The 20395-nt window shown below is 60.6% G+C and overlaps 2 protein-coding genes and 1 non-coding gene across 5 annotated transcripts in view; 1 reads left to right on the plus strand and 2 right to left on the minus strand.

Annotated features, from left to right (window-relative positions):
* Positions 1-80: 80 nt before the first annotated feature.
* On the minus strand, positions 81-3728 carry LOC122241365. Its single transcript, XM_042997272.1, has 3 exons — positions 2616-3728; positions 745-1316; positions 81-109 (listed from the first exon to the last, which is right to left on the minus strand). The coding sequence occupies exons 1-3, from the start codon at positions 2915-2917 to the stop codon at positions 81-83; spliced, it is 903 nt and encodes a 300-aa protein (XP_042853206.1). The 5' UTR covers positions 2918-3728.
* TP73 (tumor protein p73) overlaps positions 2185-20395 on the plus strand; it is a 62286-nt gene continuing 44075 nt past the window's right edge. The window contains exon 1 of one of the 3 annotated variants that reach the window (XM_042996212.1): positions 2185-2303. The gene's annotated coding sequence lies outside the window, so the exon portion shown is untranslated. Of the gene's footprint in view, positions 2304-13306; positions 13409-16572; positions 16645-20395 lie in introns of those variants that run through there. The other 2 variants (XM_042996213.1, XM_042996210.1) reach the window with 2 other exon arrangements.
* TRNAR-UCG lies at positions 8887-8971 on the minus strand. The gene has a single exon. It is a non-coding gene; the product is annotated as a tRNA-Arg (tRNA).

Genomic DNA, 20395 nt, shown 5'->3' on the forward strand with positions numbered 1-20395 from the left:
AGGACGATCCGCCCCTCAGCGAGGGTTGACACCGAAAACGCGGGACGCGCGCTCAAGTTGAATTTCAGGCAAACAACGAATCATTTTTGTGGGAAAATGCTCTCAGATACTGTATGGGACAAACACCAAAAAAGTACCCGCTTATCTGAACTTCAAATGTAAACGGGCGTCCTGTGTGTCCGCTTACGTTTGAGTGTTTACACTTACACGTGAATACGCTTAGATGTAACTACGTTTACGGACACCTACGCGCTTCTATCTAAATACGTAATAGTGTATATACACACATTGTATGTTATACACGGTGAATAAGTACGTATTCGTTTTCTGGGTTTTTTTTTTTTTCTTTTCTTTTTTCTTTCTTTTTGGCTGAATTGGGCAACCCTGCCTGCAGGGAGGCCCTCGCCTCCCCTCGGGCACTACGCAGATCTGGGGAGAATGCCTTTGGCGTTTGCACCCGCGCGGAGGAGAGGGAGAGCGCAGGGCGCGACCCGGGACCTGCCCACGCAGGACGGCGCGCGCCTATGTCAGCGCGAGTTTTGCGCACCTTGCTGGCTCCCCCGCGAGTGCCTTGTCCTCTCGCCCTCTGGGAACCCCTGGTCCTCTTCCCCCGAAGGAGGCTTGCCCCATGACCCGACCAGGCCCTGCCAGAGCCTCCGCAGTCTACCGGGGCCGGCGGACCCAGACACTCACTCTCGCCCCTCCCTTCTGAGAACCCAGACCCAGCCTGGGCCCTCCCCACACCTCTGTGCTCACAGCCCCCGGCCTGCAGCCTGCCGACGTCCCCCGCCACCCCCCTTTGGAACACACGGGCAGGGGATGCGTGCACGCGTCCAGCTAGGCGGTACCAGACTTTTCTGTGCCGGGCCAGCTCCATCCGTCTTTGTGTCTCCAGCCCGCGCGAATCTAAACCAGTGGGTGAGCAGTAAAGGTGGGTGGAAGTGAGCCAGGTCCGCCAGGTGAACGCGGACCCAGGCGGCCGGAGAACCCAGTTTGCACCAGCCCGGCTCGTACGCAGTTCCACAGGCGACACTGACACGAGGGTCACGCGGGCCTGGGGACGCCGGCTCGGAGGCCGATAACGGGTCCCGAGAGCACCGGAACGCAGTTCACGGCAGGTGCACGCCGCGAGAGCCTTTCCAAACGTGTCCTGCGGGTCGGGTTCTCTGGCCAAGGACCCGCCCAGAGTGGGTCCAGACCCGTGGAGCCGTGGGTGACACCGGTCCGAGGGAAGACTCGGCCCGAGGCCGGTGTCTGAGCGTAGAGAGCAATTCCGAGTGCACGATCCACGTGTCGCCGTGGACGCCCACGCGCACCTGCGCGAAGAAGAGAAACCAGCGCTGGGGGACGGCAGGCGGCGGCCAGGGGAGGGAGGGAGCAGGGTGCGCGCCGCGACCTGGGAGTGTTTGCGTCACCAGATCCTCCCCAGGGGCCAAGGGACACAACCTCCGCCCAGGATGAGTGTGGGCTGGGGCCAGACAGTCGTTCCCAGAGGGTCCCTGCGGATCCGTAATGCCGAGCGGAGCCGGGGAGCGGCCGTGACCTCGGCTCGGTGTCAGTATAGATGGCGCGCCCTCCTCAGAGTCTCACTGGAGCCCCACGGGCGCAAACGGCCCCACCCAATCCCCTCGCCCTGGGACCGCGCCCCTCACCCCTGCTCCCGGCAGCGAGGGCGGACACTCCGCGGACCAGGACGGCTCTTCCCCTGCTCCCGGGGGTCTGAGCGCCCCGCGCACGGAGGAGCCCAGCGCCGGCGGGGGCGGGAGGGCCGCCCGGGGTGTCGGGAAAATGCGGCGTCTGGGGGGTGGGGTGGGGTGGGGCGGGGGGGGCAAGGCGTCGGGACGCGGAGCCTGCTTGGCTGCCCGCCCTCGCTCCCGCGCGCCCTCGCCCGCGGCCCCCAAGCTGGCCGAGGGTCGCGGTCCCCATCTCGCCTGCGTCCGGCCCGGGGTAGGCGGCCCAGCGGGCTCCGCAGGGGCGACGCGCGCCAAAAGGCGGCGGGAAGGAGGCGGGGCAGAGCGCGCCCGGGACCCCGACTCGCACGCGGCCAGCTGGGGGGGCGGGGCGCCGGCGGCCACCTCGGCCTCGGCCCGGCCCCGCCGCCCGCGCTCCTCCCGCCGCGCTGAGCGGCCCGCGCTGCCTTCCCGCCCGGCCGGCGGCGCCAGGCGCTAACTTCCGCGGCCGCCCCTGCCCGCGGCGCCTCCCCTCCGCGCGCGCATATAACCCGCCTGGGCCGCCCGTGCCCGCCGTGCACCCACTGCCGGGCCGGCTCCGGCGTCGATGCCCCCGGGCTCCGACTGCACCAGGTAGGAAGCGCCGCGAGCCCGCGCGAGGGGGCCTGGGCGTGGCGCCGCGCGGCCTGCGGGGGCCGGAGCGCGGGGCTGGGGGGCACACGGGCTCAGAAGCTAGGGGTTGCGAGGAGGGGGCGAGCGTGCAGGAGCTGGGAGAGAGGATGACGTGGGGCACCCCTCCGGGGTCCGACCGGCCCCTGGGACGCCGCGCGGGTGGCAGGGAAGTGGCCGGAGTTCAGCCCGCGAGGAGATGGGGGGAGGGGGGGTGCCTGCCAGCAGTGGCTCTGGGGGGAGGAACAGCGTCGCTGGGATTCCCGGAGGGCCTACCTCCAGCTGACCCCTCTCCACCCCAGCGTCTGAGGGGAGGCTCCGAAGGTGACGGGGAAGAGGCCGGGTCGGAGTGCAGGTGCCGATGGAAGTTGGTGAGCGTCCCTGTCGCTGACAAGCTCCTCCCCGCCGGTGCCCTCTCGCTCCGTCTGCACCCAAGAGGGCTGTAGAAATCCGGCCGCGTTACTCCCCGCTTCCCCGAGGCTGAGACCCAGTGCTCCCCTAGACCCCGATGCTGGGCGTGACCACCAAGCCACATCCATGGGGTCAGTCACTAAAGAGCCAGGGTTCCAGAGGGACATCTCCAGGTGGTTCCGAGCTGGCCAAGGGTGCCTGGTCTGTCTTCTGAGCCTGTTTCAGGAGGAGCAGAGTCAGGCCCCCGGCCCACCCTGGGGAAGCAGCTCCTCTGTCCTGGCTCCCTCACTCCCTACCCTCCTTCCCTCGCATCCACTGTCCTTTCAGCCTTTGGAGGGAGGGAGCTATCCTTACTTTCTTACTCAGCTTGCATTTTTGTCTGGTCCCTAACCGGATATGCAGAAAGTGTGCACATGGCTACATAAATAGACCGGTGACAGGTAGACCATTGTCAACCAGCAAGGGACCAGGGAGACAGTGCATGGTTAACTTCTGACCGGAGGTCAATCGGTCCCAACGATTGTTTATTAAATCACTGGACATTTGGGAACCGTTAGCACAATGGTTTGGTTCTGTTTGCTCTCCTTGGTGCTGTTTATTTGTATAGACTTCATAATCACCTTTGGAAGAAGACGAGTACAGAAATGTATCGCATTCCCAGGCTGGGGTCTCCTGTTAGGTCCAGCCACCCATCTTTTGATTTACCCATTAAAGATAAAAAGGCATTGCACTGAGAACAATTTGAGATTTTGCAACATGCGAATTCACGGATTGTGCGTGTGATTCGAAAAATACAAGGCTGCGGGGCTGTGCCTGCTCAGCGGCCTGTCGGCCGGGGCTGCCGCAGGTGAGCTGGCCCGGCAGCTGGCACTTGGAGATTGTCCGCAGTGCTTATGCCCTACTCGCTGTCTTTCTAGTGAAGGCCATGGGGAACAGGGTCGTCTCTCCAATTTCTGAAGGGTAGCCCATGGGAAGGCCAGTCTGAGACAGAGATGAAGCAGGGGGATGTGGAAGTCAGAATGCTGGGGTTCGAATCCCCTCTCCCCAATTACAAGGCAATGCCTGCCTTTCACGAAGTGGCTCAAAAGTGATGGCGGATGGTTCCAGGTGCCGCTGCCCAGCTGGGAGAGCCAGGAGCCGGGGCGTGGGGGCAGCTCTGGGGCGGCCAGCAGGTCTCCCCTGGGAGGGAATGGAGTGGCTGGCATCCAGGCAGGAATCTGCCCAGGGCTTGGGCGGAGGCTGATGGCCCCCAGTCAGGGGCACTGCCTCCAGGATGCCTCAGTTGGGGATTTATTTATAGAGTATGCCCCACCCACATCTGGGAGTGGATTTGTAACATTGAGCACATGCGAAGACACAGCTAGGGTGGAGGTGGAGAGCCTGAGGACATAGGGAGAGAGGCAGACCTTCACCCCCTGGGTTCTGACACCTGAAAGGGAACCAACTCGTGTCATGGGTGGGAGGGTGGGTGGGGGCGGCATGTTCATCCACGTGGGAGACAGTTTTGAGGGGAATTTACCCTCTAGATACTTGTATGAAAGACGTCACTAACATGAAGTAAAATAAAATAAAATAAAATAAGATAAAATAAAATAAAATATAAAATACAAAATATAAAATAAAATAACAATAAAATAAAACATAAAATAAAATATAAAGTATAAAATAAAAAATAAAATAAAATATAAAATATAAAATATAATAAAAAATAAGATAAAATAAAACATAAAATAAAACATAAGATAAAATATAAAATATAAAATAAAACAGGGGCGCCTGGGTGGCTCAGTCGGTTAAGCGTCCGACTTCCGCTCAGGTCATGATCTCGCGGTTCGTGGGTTCGAGCCCCGCGTCGGGCTCTATGCTGACAGCTCAGAGCCTGGAGCCTGTTTCAGATTCTGTGTCTCCCTCTCTCTCTGCCCCTGCCCCACTTGCACTCTGTCTCTGTCTCAAAAATAAATAAAAATTTAAAAAAATTTAAAAAATAAAAAAATAAAATAAAATAAAAATAAGATAAAATAAAATATAAAATAAAGCATAAAATAAAATATAAAATAAAATATAAAAACAAAATACAAAATAAAATATAAAATAAAACAAAATATAAAATAAAATAAAACATAAAATAAAATATGAAATAAAATAGAATAAAATAAGGGGGGAAAAAAGACGTCGCCCACACGGTGAACCTCCGGTTTGCCAGAAAGGCAGAAACATTTTCCAAGTGGGTTTCTTCCATCCGGCCCCCACGAAAGGGGAACGTATGCCTTTATTTCCCAGTTTGGGTATTTCTGTGGGAGTGGCGAGTCAATGTTTTTAAAATATGTCATGTTCCGATGTATTACCTTCATAGAGCAAGAAAAGGGAAAGGAGCACATGGCATCTCCCTCGCCACCCTAGGGGTCTTCTCTCCAGGTGGGACCGGCTTTCTTATGGACTGGTTCCCCCTCCCCCTCTCCGCCTACCCCTGCCGAGTCTGTCCAGGTCCTGCCCGGATTTCTTTCACAAACGCAGAGGACACATCAAAACACACAACCACGTCTCCTTGACAAGTTGCCTCTGAAGCAAGTTACGTGGGACGCCTGGCAAGTCCTTTCCTTGTGCGTTAGGTAGAGGAAGGTGGATTCTGGTTTCTAGAAAAGTTCCCTCCGCTCACTGGGCTTCAAGTTAAAGACACATCATAGCCAAGTGGGCTCCAAGAGAGAAGCACAAGTGGTTATAAACTTTCCATGTGTCCCCCCTGTCCGCCCAACCCCCCACCCCCCCCCACCTCTGCCCACTCTGACCAGGATTCCTTAGCAGAGCAGACAGTTGCTCATCAAAAGTGCTTTCTTTTCCGGGACACGCTGCCCTAAATCAGAGACCCAAAGAGAAAAAAAAAAAAAAAAAAACTTCAGCCCAACAAGTTTTGGTTGAACACCTCTGATAATACCTAACATCGAGCGGTGGCTCAAGCTGGGACTGAGCTGAATGCTCGGTACATTCTTTCCCTGTAATCCTCACAGCCCGCAGAGTGGGTGCTCGCTTACAGAGGGGAGGTGGAGATGTCGGAGACTCGCGCACTTGCCCAAGGTTACAAACAGCAGGGTGCAGGAGTCGGGGCTCCAGGGCAGAGAGCTCAGCCGGGACTGGAGCCGCGGGGCTGCGACCTCAGGACACCGCCCGACCCTGGTGCTGCGGGACCATCTAAACCGGAATGTAGGGATGCTGTGACCTGCGGTGGGGAAAGACGAAACCTTTCTTTGTATCATTTCTGCAGCATGAATTTCAGCATCCCGTCCGATTGTGGACGTGACAGCAAACCCCTATCTGAGTGGCGCCTGTGACTTTTTCTGTGAGAGGAATCACCGATGTTTTCACCGTGCATCACAGTGGCCGTAGAAATTAAAAAATTTCGTTTCTGCTTGTCACCAAGTTGAAATGAGGAGTTATGAGACCCGCAGTGGGACTTTGTCATTTCATGCGTACAGAAACAGGTCCAGATTTAAGTCACAAATTTTCGTTTTCAGTACTTTGATAGCTGTGGTGGTTTTCTGGAGCACCGACCGTAACAGATTACAGAGACCGGGCGACTTAAACAACAGAAACTTACTCTCTCTGGGTCTGGGGGCCAGAAGTCTCAAATCAGGGTGTGGCTGTGACTGCTTGGCGGGGGAGGGGCGGGGGCAGAGCCTGAGCGGGCCGTCCTGATCGAGGGGAGTTCCCAGGGTGTTCACGTGTATGGGAGCTGTGGGCCCGCCTGCCTCACCGTCTCCCTAGGGAGACCCTCGCCTTTCCCTCCTGTGAGCTGCCCACGGGAACTCACCTGGGATCCCCGGAGGGCAGGATTCCCCAGGGAAGCCTGGTCCAGCCCCCTCCCGCCCTCACCAGGCAGGCACAGAACACCTGGGCACTGCCCGTCCGGCCGTTCCAGCAGCCATGGTGCGGGGCCCGAGCGCGCAGGGCCAGGCTGGGAACCCGGTGCAGCCAGGGACATCTCTCCTTTGTGATCCTGCTCAGAGTGGCTGCATGCAGGAAGTTCCTGTCCCTGATGCCCGCCCAGCACCAGCTGGTGAATCGCTCCCTGTGGCCCTGGATGCCTGTGGGGAGGGGGCAGGGGCTCTAATTGCTCACCTGCTGCTCCAAGGTGCCAAGCCCTGGGGGAGGGGGCGGACATCTGGGGAAGCCTCTGGCTAATTGGGCAGGTGGCTTCTCCCTGGGGGGGGGGGGTGCACCGGTTCCTTTAAAATGGGCAGGGAGGATGTCCCCTCACCCCTCCTGTCCCGTTTCCTGGGATTTTAGAGGTGACTTCCTGGGTTCCGTTTCCTCCATTGGTCTGCACCACAGGAGCAAGATGCAGAGGTGTCTCTTCTGAGGCTCACCTGGGCCGTGCACACTCTGGCGGGGCTGGGTGGGGACGGGCGGAGGTGGGGGGACGGGTCCTGGCGTGGGTCCTGCCCTCCCACCAAGCGATGCCGAGTAGAGGGGGCGTAAGGATTGTGGGCCACCTGCCACAGAGACAGGCGTCACTTTTGCAGAGGTGGCAGGTGTCACGAGGGAAAGCTCATAAGTGTGGGCGCACAGTTAAATAAACAGACCCGAACGGTGCTTCCCCAGACCGCGTGCTCTGGCATCTGCCCTATGCAAATGTGGGTCTGCGTTAGGGAGCGGAGTGAGGGCCGCTAGGCATTGGGGTGTAAACCGAGGCCCTCCGCGTTGAACCGCTGTGACCCGCACCTTCTCAACTGCCCGCTCCCTCTTCCTGGCCGTTTTCTGCTTCCCGCTGGCCCCGACCACCAGCAAAACCCTGTAATTAGGCATCTCTTGTCGGGTTTTTTTTTTCTTTCGGAGGAAGGCAAGCCTCAACTTGCTTCTGGGTTCTTAATTTTTGATCAGGGATGCTCCTTGACTAATTATTTGGCAGTAATGAGGGAGGAGGCATCGAGTGGGGGACGTCTCCCTGAGCTTTCAGACCAAGCCGTAAATGTAAGGACGAGGCATTTGGTAAACAGGACGCTAATTGGATTAATGCGAAACTAATGAATTCTAGAGAAAATAACAGAAAAGACGATTGTAAGATTGAGGTCAAGGTAATTCCAAGAACACTGTCCAAATCTCCCTCTGGTTGATTTGATCTTTGAAAATATTTAGAATGAGACAAAGAGTCTACTCTCCACGGTGAAATGTGTAGGAGAGTAATTTCTGGACAGCATGTTTTAAAACAAGAAAGGCTCAAGGGGAGTGGCACGGCGTAAACGGCTGGGAACCCTGGCCGGCTGCTTTTCCAGAGTTTCCGGGACTGTCTGGCCCCAGATCAGTGTGAGTGACCAGCAGAGCTTGAGTTACTGACTTTCTCCTTCTTCCAGTTACTGTAGTGAAAACCCCTCCGTTTGCTTTGTCTCTCCAACCCCCTTCTCTGGTGGCCAGGACAGCCCTGCCAAATCCAAGAGGCGGGGTGTGGATCAGTGCTTTGCCCTTTGTGACCTTTCGAATTTCGTGCTATTCGAAGCCATTCCATTGACGAGAGTTCTTGATGGTAAAAGGTGACAAAATCATGATGAGGGTGGCCCTGCTTAGGAACCGGCTAGAAAGGGGCTCAAATTCACCCCAGATGTGCTACTTATTCATGTGATCTTGCAAAGCTTGGCTTTTGTAGGGTGAGAGGAAGAAATGTCTTCCCAGAAACACTGTGGTCCCAGAGTGCCACCCACAGTCCCTCATCTGGGCCCCTCATCTGGGTGTCATACTGGGGGCCACTGGTGTTTCAGAATTCAGATTAAAAGAAGAATACTTTAGAAGAGTAGCACAGTACCTGCATCTTGTATTAAAAAATTTTTTTGAATGTTAATTTATTTTTGAGAGAGAGAGACAGAGCGTGAGCAGGGGAGGGGCAGAGAGAGAGGGAAACACAGCATCCGAAGCAGCTCCAGACTCCCAGCTGTCAGCACAGAGCCCGACATGGGGCTCGAACTCACGGACCGTTAGATCACGACCTGAGCCGAAGTCAGACGCGTAACCGACTGAGCCCCCCCAGGCATCCCAATGTTTATTTATTTTTGAGAGAGAGACAGAGACAGAGTGCAAGCAGGGGAGGAGCAGAGAGAGAGAGGGAGACACAGGATCTGAAGCAGCTCCAGACTCCCAGCTGTCAGCACAGAGCCCGACATGGGGTTCGAACCCACGGACCGTGAGATCATGACCTGAGCCGAAGTCAGACGCTCAACCGACTGAGCCACCCAGGCCCCCCCACCCGTGAATCTTGTATTTTAGAAACACCACCAACGGGTCCGATGGAAACGCCCCGCAGTCCAGCTCTCCCCCGTTCCTGCAGCAGAGTGCCAATGAACGTTTACACTGAGTGGGTTTAGAGTTCGCGTCTGCCCAGCGGAGTCTGCCCCAGACGGAGGGAAAGAACTCCCAGTTTTCTGAGCTCTCCGGATTCCCAAAAACGTACGGAAGTGAGGCTATGCTGTGTTCCACTGAAGACTTAATCTGCCCATTCATTCATGGCTCGTGTGTGAGGGGGTGCCCACCCTCTCCCTGCAGGGTCTGAGCAGGCAGGTGGGGGCCACACCCAGGACCCACCGGACCTTGGCACCCTGCCGAGGGCCTGGGAGCGGGCTTTGTTAATGGGGGTGGGGGGGTGTGGGGACGGGTCTTGATGGTGGGATGGGGTGGGGGGACAGCTGGGGGGCAAGAGAGCCCATCCCCACGGCTCCAGCAAGCCCCTTCCCTCGACATTTGGAAACCTGCACTCAGGAGGGCGGGTGGTCGGACACCTGATGCTCAGGAGACAGGAGCCCAGTGACGGCCTTGAACCGTGAAAAACAGAAACAGACACGGGAAGTACGCGTGCCGCCCGGGTGCGCCTGGAGGAGGCGGCTCGGTCACGTGATTTGTGCGGGGTTCATTTCCAGCCTCTAACCGCCCCACGTTGGAGAAGTCGCACGACCTCCGCGCCTCCCTTTCCTGGGGTGTAAGATGGGGTTAGTAGTTTTTCTCGTGGGGCTGATGTGAGGGCCTGGGACTAGGGCCTGTAAGACACTCAACACGGTCCCCGTGCAGAGAAAGCCGGGTGTCAGGCTGGAGCAGAAGGCGTCCCGGCCTGTGCGCTGCCTTGCGGCCGCTGTTTCGCTTTCGAGCACGTTTCCGGGGTCTCGTCCTTGTGAAGCAGGGGTGGCTGGTAAACGTGAGGGAGCAGGAGGCGCAGAGGCGAGGGAGGAAGGGCGGCTGAGCAAACAGCCACCAAGGTCCCCCCGCCCGACCGCAGAGAGGCGCGCCCTGTGTCTCCCCAGCAGAAGCGGGACCTTCCGCCTCAGGAATGAGTAAATGCCGACCCTGGGCCTTCTGGAAGAGTGGGGGCCCCCCAGGCACCCGTGTCCTAAGGCCCCAGACCTCTGGTCATGTTATTCACGCGGCCAAAGGGACAGTGACTCAGTCGGGGACCTGGAGGTGGTGATCACCCTGGAGCATCCAGCTAGGCCCATGGCACCACACAGGCCCATGTAACACGGAGGCTGGAGGGTCAGGGACAGAGGGGGCCGTGGCCGTGGAAGCAGAGGCTGCAGGCATGGGCTCTGAATCTGCAGGAAGGGGCCTCGAGCCGAGGGACATGAGCACCCTGGCCACTGGAAGAGGCCGGAAGTAGGAGGAAGCAGCCCTGCCACCATCTTGATTTTAGGCCCACGAGACTCCCCACACTCCGGGCTCCGGGACCCTGAGAGAGTGCGCGTGCGGCCACGCAGACGGAGCCTCGGGTGGTGTCCTGCTCTCATCCTGCTCGAAAGAAGCCCAGGCCCTGGGCCAAGGTTCACACCTGGACCTCGCGGATGAACATCGGGCCCCAGCCTAGGCAAGAGCGTCCCGGGAAGAGCTTTCCAAGAGGGTCTTGTGGTGGCAGGAAGTTGTGTAGGAATGCTTGTCCGGCTCCCCACTGAACACCCCAAGCTGGTGGCCATTCTCGCTGCCTCGACTGTGTCCAGAGGCCCGTCTGACACCACCACTCAGGGCCACCCACCCACCTTTGGTCTCAGACATGGACGTCGGGGGCTGTGGCAAGGTTCTGTGAGCCCTAAGTGTTCAGGGCTGTGTGTCCACCACCCAGCTCAGAAGGCAGGGCCCCAGCCTCCGGAGTCAGGCCGTCCGTCTCTCTACAGGGGATGGGCTGGGAAGGAGGGCGTGCCAGGAGGTCACCCCCACAGGAGCCCTGGTGATGAGATCTCAGGCCATGAGATCTCACGGGCCGGGGTTGGGGGGGACTCTCCCGGGGTCGCATGGCTTCAATGAGGGCCGCTTCCCAGACGTGCAGGTCACGGGACCTACCTGCTGTGGTCAACAGCCGGCCGTGGGCAGCCTGGCATTGCCCGCTGGCTGCTTTGCCTCTTTTCCAGGACCAGGGAACACCTCCCTCCCGCCACCGCCCACTGTCCCTGCGTGGCCACGATGCCTCACACCTGCAGGCGTGTGCACACGCACGCAGGACTCCCGCAGCCCCATCCCAGGCCTGACACACGGGCTGCACACGGACGCGGGCTATTCTGCAGAAACGTGTCCGTGTTCAGCAGGAGTCGGGGAGCCCACAGCTGCAGGCCGACGCTTCCCCAGGAACAGTCAGGGAGCAGAGCCCCTCGCCCTGGGTGGCCGGCCCCCCCCCACCCCGCCCTCCCAGGGAGTCCAGGCGAGAGCACCCTGGCAGCACCCCTCAGAAGTGTGTGCGTGCGTGTGTGCTGTGTCCCTGAAGGGCGAGGGCTTTGGCTCCCGGGTCGGCCGCATCTTCAGTTTCCATCCAGCCCGGAGACCTTACCCTGCAGGGTACCCTGCCCCCCCGCCGAGGGTTTCTCCCCAGACTCCACGGGGCCGCGGGGTCTGCTCCAGGAAACCACTGCAAACAACGTTCCCCCAACTTGTGTTACGTGAGACCGGATTGGTCTCCTGTTGCCGCTGTAACAAATTACCACAAATTTAGCGGCTTGGAGCCCCGTGGATTTGCTTTCCCACAGTTCCGGAGGTCAGAAGCCTGAAATCCATCTTTCTGGGCTAAAATCAAGGTGCAGGCGCAGGGTGCTCCTGGAGGTTCGAGGGGGAGAATGCACTGCTTGGCTTTTCCAGCTTCTAGAGGCGCCTGCACTTCCTGCCTCGTGGTCCCTTCCTCCCTCTGCAAAGCCAGCAGGTCAGCACCTGTGCGCCCCCCTGACCTGCTGCCTCCCTCTAACCAGGACCCTGTGGTTATACAGGGTCCCCCCGCCCAGTACAAGATGCCTCCGCCCCTGGATATGTCCCTTAATCCTGTCTGCATGGTCCCTTCTCCCGTCAGGTGGCTTGAGCTTTCTATGCTGCTGCCTGTGGTGGGGGAAGGAGGGGCAGTGAGTGGTGACACAGGTTAGGGTCCCAAATCTGGGCTTCCTCAGGGTCCTTCTGGCCAGTTGTTAAAAACATGTGCTTGGAGCGCTATCGACAATAGCCAGACTGTGGAAAGAGCCCAAATGTCCGTCGACTGATGAAGGGATAAAGAACATATGGTTTATGTATACAGTGGAATATCACTCGCGACCAAAAAGAATGACTTCTCGCCATTTGCAACAACGTGGATGGACCTAGAGTATATAATGCTAAGTGAAATAAGTCATCCAGAGAAAGGCAGATACCATATGTTTTCACTCCTATGTGGAATTTAAGAAACAAAACATGATCATAGGAGAAGGGAAGGAAAAGCAATATAAAAACAGATACAGAGCAAACCATGAGAGACTCCTAAATACAGAGAACAAACCGAGGGTTGCTGGCGGGGTGTTGTGGGGGGATGGGCTAGACGGGTGATGGGCATTAAGGAGGACGCTGGCTGAGATGAGCACTGGGTGTCATATGTAAGTGATGAGTCACTGAATTCTCCTGAAACCATTAATACCCTAGATGTTAGCTAACCTGGATTTAAATTAAAAACAGATAAATAAATACATAACCCCCAAGACCTAGGTGCTAAGAAAAAAGAAAGAAAGAAGAAACAAAAACCACGTGCTTGGAAAATCAGAATCCGGTCTCGAGGCCGCGTATTACACTGAATTACCCGAATTTGCCGTGTGTGTGCGTGTACGTGTGCTCCCACACGTACTGGCAGCACAAGACGGTTGAATATCAACTTCCTGGTTGGACCTAACGTTGAAAAAGGTGGGTCCTTTTTCAATCACCCGCCGCTTAGAATCACCCACTGACACGTCGCGGGTGGAATGTCATGTGTATGGAACTCGCTGTAGCTGGAGGGCAGCCTGCCGCGGAGGCCGGGGGTAGGTTCACGGGCTGGTTGCACTGTGCTCTCTGTTTCTGTGTGCGTGTGGGAATTTCTCTGATGAGGACTACAGGGGGACGTGCGGGTGTGGCTGACACAGCCCCACTCCGAGCCCAGCTTCCAGCTCTGCTTCCTGCGGCCAGGGGCCTGTCCCCAGGTCGCCGTGCGGAGGGCATGGTGCTGCCCGCCAGCCCCAGGGCTCCCAGCCACGCTCCGCCCCGGCGGCCCCAGGCTCCAGGCCGGCCACGCTGCTTCCTTGGTTCCAATGTCATTGCCTAGGCGACCGGGACGCTGCCTCCACCGCCTGCCTGCCCAGCCACGAGCTGCTTTGGGCCTCCCAGCCGCCTCCGCCTCCACACCGACCCCGACCCACCCTCGGGGCCCAGGCTCCGCCAAGGTAGGCTTGGGCTCAGCCTGGCTGCCTCTCTCAGGCCTGAGCGTGGGGTCCTGTCCTGGCCTCCCGGCCACACAGCAGCCACCTGCTGGGGGGGACAGAGCCCCCTCCCCGCTGCCTTCCACCTGGCACCCAGGAGTGGGGTGCCCTGGGGGCACAGAGGGCAGACAGGGAGGCCGTGTCCGTGGTTCCCCTGATGGGCAAGGAAGACCAGCCCCTTCTGGTGGCACTTTGCAGAGCCCTCTGCCCCTGGGGGGCCCCGAGTGACCCAAAGGGCCCCAGGTGGGGGTGGGGGGGCAGGCTGGGTGGGGGCAGAAGCAGCTTCCTTCCGGCTGCCTCCTCCCCTTGGCCTGCTGGGAACTCTCTCTCTCTCCACTTCCTGCCAAGGAGGCACGGCCTGCCCAGGCCAGGCATCACCCTCCTTAGCTTCTTGTGTGGCTCAGTCGTGGTCGATAGGTGTGGCCATCCCCGCTGCACAGGCCAGAAAACAGAGGCCCCACATGTGCAGGCTAAAGGCACTGAACCTGTAGCTGGTTGCAGCGCGTGAACCGGCGTGAACCGGCTTGGAAGGGGAGGCGGGACACATGTCCTCATCCCCCTGCCCCTCTGTCGGCACGGTCCGTTATGCCATGCGCTCCCAGCTCGTCTGGACCCCGCCAAGGCCTGCCTCGCCGACCGCCTGCCTCTGGGCTCGCCGGGCCCACGTGTGCCTGCCAGGATGACCTTCTCCTCGAACGTCCTGCTGCGTCCCCGCTAGAGCTGGGCCCTGAATCTTGCTCCCCGTAGTCCACAGGCTCAGGGCCCTTTGTGTGGCCTCCAGAGGGCCCCGTCCCTTTTCCGGCCCACCCTGCTATTCCTGCTGTCCCTGACCTAAAGGCTGCCAGGGCCTGTCCTTGGCCGAGCTCCACCCTGTCGGTGCCCATTCTCCCCGGGCGCCCAAGTTCAGTGTCAGCTTGGGAGACCTGCAATGACAACGGTCATCTGGGCCTTCGCGCACCCTTGTGCTGACGCTGGCCGTGATCCACACCCCTTCACGGCGCCCTTTACACTAGGGGGTAAAAGCTGGTTTATTTGTCTGTCCCCCAATAGAGGGGACCTCCTGGAGAGCAGGGCTGCCTGGTGGGGACGAGAGTGGGCTCGGACCCGGTCTGCGCTTCCCAGCTGTGTGGCCCAGGGCAGGTGACCTACCCTCTCTGTGCTTCTGTGAGAGCGTCTGGAGAGTAGGGGTGCAGCCTGCTTTCCTTGCTCCTGGGTGATTGAGGTCAATAAATACAGAACACCCAGGCTGGAGCTGGGACGGAGAAAGTACACAGTAGACACCGGGCATCGTCGTCAGAAAGATAACCCCCAGGCTGAGGGCGTGGGGGGCAGGGTGGAGCCCGTGGGGCAGAGACAGCTCTGTGGAACGCTGATGGATGTTTCTGGAGCGAGTGAGGGATGGCTGGCCGGCTTGGGGGAAGTCACGTGGGATGTGCAGGGGACCTCAGAGCAGGGAGGAACATACTGTGGGAGTCGGACTGAGTGTCGGCAAAGCAGCTGGTGTCAGTGACTTTGGGGGGGGGAACCCCAGGCAGTTAGTGCGTTTCCAGGCCCAGAGCAGGCGTCCAGAGCGCCGGAGGGTCTGCATGGGGGTTGGGGGACACACCTGAGGGGCATCTCCTTCTAGGAAAGTAGAGGTGTCTAGAGGAGGGTGGCTGGGAGGGATGATGGTTTGGGAACAACCATCCAGAGCACGGTTGAAGGAGCTCACGGGCTTGTCTGGGGAAGAGGAGATTCCAGAGGACAGAGCAGGCGCCTCCAATGATGCCACGCTGGCCTGTGGAAGTGTGACCCCTCGGGGTAGAAACAGGGCCTGGGAGGGGAGGGTTGGAGGAGACAGAGAGGTCAGGGGTGCCTGGCAGCCCCGTGGGTGAGAGGCAGTGTCTGGTCACTGGCACCGGGCTCCACGGCCACCCCCTCCTGGCGGTCCCCGAGGTGGAGGCTCTTCCAGAGAGCCAGGGACTGTGCCGGTCACCTGTGCAGACAGGGAGCAGCTGCCACCTCAGTGTGCCGAGCGAACGCTCCCGGGCTCTGGGGATGCAGCAATGACCGAGCCCTGGGAGAGCTGACATCTAGAGGAGGAAGCAGGGGGCCCGTCCAAGCCGCTGGGGCATTCCAAAGCTTCCTCCTGTGATGGGACACGGGTCTGTCTCAGCCTGCAGGCGCCTCGTTCCTGGAGAGACCAGGATGCGGGGCGGGGGTTCTGCTAACGAGCCGGGGACGGGCCAGTGACCGTTGCTACCCCTGGGCCAAGGCCTGGCTTATGCCTCCACTGTCGCCTGCTCTGAGCGACCCCTGGCCGACTGCAACCCGCGGCTGTTTCTCGAGCTCCCGGTGTGTCTGGATCACCCTGCAGGCTTCTTCCCACACACTGCAGGAAACAGCGGCTCAGAATGGGCAATACACCTGTCCAGGGTCACACAGCTGCCAAACAGCAGAGGTGGGCTGGCTGGGCGTGGACGGAGCGGGAGACGGAGCAGAGGTGTGGGGCAGTGCCGAGCTGCAGAGCAGGAAACGACGGGACAGGAGCCGTGTGCCTCGGCAGGACCTGCAGGTGTTGGGGGGAAGGACTCCGGCAGATCTGCAGAGGGCAGGGGGGCCCTCGCCGCGGGTGGGGGCTTCGGGGTGGCGGGCAAAGAAAGGGCTGGGCAAGGGGCTTTCCAGGCAGGATGCTTGGTGTGCAGGTGGGGTTGCAGGCTGAGGAGGGTCGGGCCAGGTTGAGGGCAGGGGTCATGAGCAAGGTTGCTGGTCCCCAACTAGCTGTGTGCCCTTGGACGGGTGCCCTCGCCTCTCTGTGCGTGTTCCCACATTGATAGTAAAATGAGCCACAGATCTGCTGGTCTCAGCCCCCCCCCTCGGGGATGCCGTGCTGGTTCGCGAGGCTTGGGTGTTTCCGGTTTAGTTCCTGTTCCAGGAGCTGGTCTGCGACAGCCCTTTCCCACGGGGCTGCTGGGGCATCGCCGATCAGCCGAGCCCTTCTCCCAGCCGAGGCCTGAACTCAGCCCCAGGAAGCTTGTGTTACCATTGTTTCCTTCTAGAAGTGCACAAAGCCCACGTGGTCAGAGGCCCTGTCTTACGTGGGTGCAAAGCCAAGCCTAGACTCAAAGCAAAACTCCTGGCCACCTGACTCACAGTTCTCCGGGCGGGCCCAGGTGCCAGGGGAAGGAGGCCGTGGGCCACGACGGAGGCCGGTGGCCGGGGTAAGAGGCTGGCAGATGAGAAGGGGCAGGGCCGGGCAGGGGGGGCTCCTGGGGTGGCTCCAGAGTCTCCCCCCACCCCCTTCGAGTGGGCCCCAGCCCAGGAGGGAGAGAGGGCAGCTTAATCGGGTACCTCCAGCTGTTTTCATATTTCACAAGTGCACCCTGGCCCAGGGTGGGGAAGCTAAATTTGTCCCTCCTTCCCAGGGCTTGGTCTCCCCCCAGCGTGGGCAGAGGGGCGGCAGGGAGTGGTCTCCGGGGGACATGAGGCCCCTAGTCATGCCCCCCTCCCTGGGCCCCGCGGGACCCCGTCTCTCCGGGGTGAGGATCTGGCCGGCCCTGTCCTGACCCAGCCTATCCTACCCTGCGTGGCAAGGTCAGCCCAGCTCTCCTGTGGCCACGTGGCCCGGGCCACAGGCAGGGGAGGGGGGCGAAGGTGGCTGCTGCCACTGCCCCCGGCTCCCTGAGGAGGGAGGCACTCCAGCCGGGTCCTCCAGCCAGGCCGCCCCCCACGAGGCCAGGGCCACCCCTGTTGCAGTGGGCGGCAGGAGCGACAGAGGCCTCTCGGCCCCAAGCGCCCTGAATGCCCCGAGCGTCCTGCTGGAATTCAGCAGGGCCGCCACCCAGGGAAGGGCGCCATTTCCCAGAGGGGTGGCCTGCCCGCTCCGTCCTCCCCTGACAGCTGCCTGAGCCCTCCACCCAGGTAGGGGGACTTCCGGGTGCCAGAACGTTCTCAGTGCCCTTGAATTGGGGCCACAGGGGTGACTAGAAGGGGTCCAGCCCAGGATGGCCCGGGTCCCCTCCTGCGATGGTCAGTCTGCTGCGTCAGTGTTTACTGGTGGGGGAAGGGGCCTCGTCACGGCCCTTGTGACAGAGCGGAGGAGACGAGTGTTTGTGAGTGGGGGTCAGGATGGAGCTCTTGGGCCTCGTTTCTTAGAACTGAAGGAAGTTGCCCCTCCTGGTGTGTGGGCACCCAGATGGCTGGGGGTGGGGGGTGCGGGCCCCGCGTCGGCCCTGTCTCGGGGCTCTATAGGCGGCTGGGACTGCCGTTCCCACGCGTGGGGTGCCTCTGTTTGCGGGGGCCTCGCAGGGGCCCCAGTTTTTCAGATGTGGCGTTGGAGCCCGGGGCAGGCAGCGGGGACAGGCAAGCAACCCTCCCTGGCTAGCAAGGCTGTCCTGTGGCCACACGGCCGAGGGGTGCTCCCCACCTGCCAGTGACGGGGCAGAATGAGGGGCATCCTGGCTAGGAGTCAGGGAGGACAGATGCTTCCTAAGGAGGCTGGGGTCTGGCCTGGCCTGGGAGGATACAGGTGGGGTGGGGGCCACGTGGGGACAGGATGGGGTCATAGATGGGCCACATGCAGATAGGGTGGGGGCCATAGAGGGGATCCGTAGGGACGGGGGGGGCCGTGGAGGAGACATGTGGGGATGGGGTGGGGGCCGTGGAGGGGACCCGTGGAGACGGGGTGGGGTCACAGAGGGGCCACGTGGGGACGGGGTGGGGGCCGTGGAGGGGACATGTGGAGACGGGGTGGGGTCACAGAGGGGCCACGTGGGGACGGGGTGGGGGCCGTGGAGGGGACATGTGGGGACAGAGTGAGGTATAGTGAGAGGACATGAGGGGACAAAGCACGGAGGCAAGGGGGCAGGGGACACAGGAACATGGCAGGGAGCAGGGGAGACATATGGGGACAGGGTGGGGGCAAGGAGGGGACATGTGGGGACAGGTAGGGACAGAGAGGGGACAGGGTAGAGGTCAGGGAGGGGACACAGGGGACAAGGCAGGGGGCATGGAAGGGACAGGTAGGGACAGAGAGGGGACAGGGTGCCAGGCAGGGGGAGGGGATGCGTGGGGACTGGGTGTGACATGTGATGTGAACGCCCAGAGGCCCTGTCCAGGGCGTGGCCAGAAGCACCTAGAAGCAGTGGTGTGGCCGTGTCTCCCCTGCGCACTGACCTCCGGGCCTGTGGGTTCTCCGCTGTGAGGGGCTGCGTGTTCTGTAGGGTGTTGGGAAGCACCCCTGCCCCCACTCCCAGAAGTGACTAAAAATGAAAATGTCAGTAGATGCCAGGTCTCCCTGGTGAGAAAACCCGTGAGTCACATCGAGAGGCTGAAAGCGGGGAGGGTGGCGCCCCCGCTCGAGTGAGCTGGGGTCGAGGGCCCACCCCGCACGCCCTGCACCCAAAACCTGGATCCACCCGCGTGGCCCCTGGATCCTCGAGGGCGCGGGCATTTCCGTCCAGGGCGGCTGGCTCCGTGCGAGACGCTGCGTCGACACTTTACGACTCCGTTACTGCCCGAGAGCGTTTCTCACACCCCCCCCCCCCCGTACACATGTGGTTTTTAAGATGATTTGCAGCGTTTGCGAAAGCAATTTCCATTAGGTCCGAGAGCCACGTTTCCGTGGTGAACGTGGTCCCAAATTTAAGGCGCGGGCCTTCGGGGGTCACCGGGGACCCTTTGCAGGGAGAGGTTTCGGAGTCGATTTCTTTCTCTCACCTCTGCTGTCCGTGGCCGAAATGCTGCCGTGGGGATAGGGAAGACCGTGCCCCTGCCCCTGCCCCTGCCCCTGTCCCGTGGAGAGAGGAGCGGGGCCCACGGGGTCCTGGGAGGACGCCCGGGGAGGGGCCTGCGTGTCTGCAGCCCCGATCCTCGCCCGACATCACCATATCCTCACACCCTGGCAGGCGCCCCGGCGCCGACAGGGACCGGTCTGCAGCTCCGTGGGCTCATGGTCCAGGGGGGGCCTGGGGTCAGGGCCACCAGCTCTGGGGAGTTTCCCAGGGAGATTGGAAATCGCGGAGCACCGTGGCTTCCTGGCTCCAGCCCCACGCGTCCGCTGAGCAGGGCAGGGCAGGCTTCCGGACCTTCCTTTTGCCGGTGAAACACCTGAGCAGAAGTCACCGGTGGAGGCCAGTGGCCGTCCTCGGGGCGGACGCTGAAGGGCCTTCGGGACTGGGTGAGCGGGGCCTGGGGGATGCTCTCCCCGCGAGGGTCCGTCTCAGAGGCGTGGTGAACCCCGGGATGCAGGGTTCTGAGCCCCTCCGCGGGAGCCCCTTGGAAGAGGCTCAGTCTGTGCGTCTGTCTGCCATGGACACGCGGTGGGCGGAGTCCCACGACGCGTGGTTCTTGGCGTCAGCCTCTCTCACTCAACACGACGTTCTCGTGGCTCGTGGCCGCTGCGGCGGGTGTCCACGCTTCCTTGTGCGGAGTAATACCCCGCTGTGTGGATGGACCGTGTCTCTATCCATTCATCTGTCCTGCACACTTGAGCCGCTGGCATCTTTTGGCTCCTGGGGTCCGTGCGGCCGTGAACGGGGGCCTGCAGGGTCTTCCTGACCGTTTGCTGGGTGCCGTCGGCCAAGTGGTTTCCATCTCTGGGCTTGGACAGTCCATCTGCAAAACGAACAGAGTGGGACCCACCAGAGTGGGTGAGTCGAGCCTCGTGTCGGCACATACTACCCACACCGAGAGGCCGCTCCGGCCGGTCCCCGCTCCCCCGTGGGGAGTGGGTGAGGCGGGTTTCTGCCCAGCCTCGGCTGGGCGGCCGGCTCCGCAGCCAGGCAGCTGGCGCTGTTCTGCCTCCTACCAAACCCGCCCCATCCCGACCTCACCTCCGCTGGGCTTTGGGCAGCTCGGCTCAGGGTGGGAGTGACCTCCCCAGAATAGGAGGCATGCGAGTCAGCACTCCCCAGCCTTGCTAGACCCCTTGTGGGGAGAGCGTGTGCCGGAGGCGTGCATGCCGTCGGGGGT

The sequence above is a fragment of the Panthera tigris genome, chromosome C1, assembly GCF_018350195.1.
Source record: "Panthera tigris isolate Pti1 chromosome C1, P.tigris_Pti1_mat1.1, whole genome shotgun sequence".
NCBI lineage: Eukaryota > Metazoa > Chordata > Mammalia > Carnivora > Felidae > Panthera > Panthera tigris.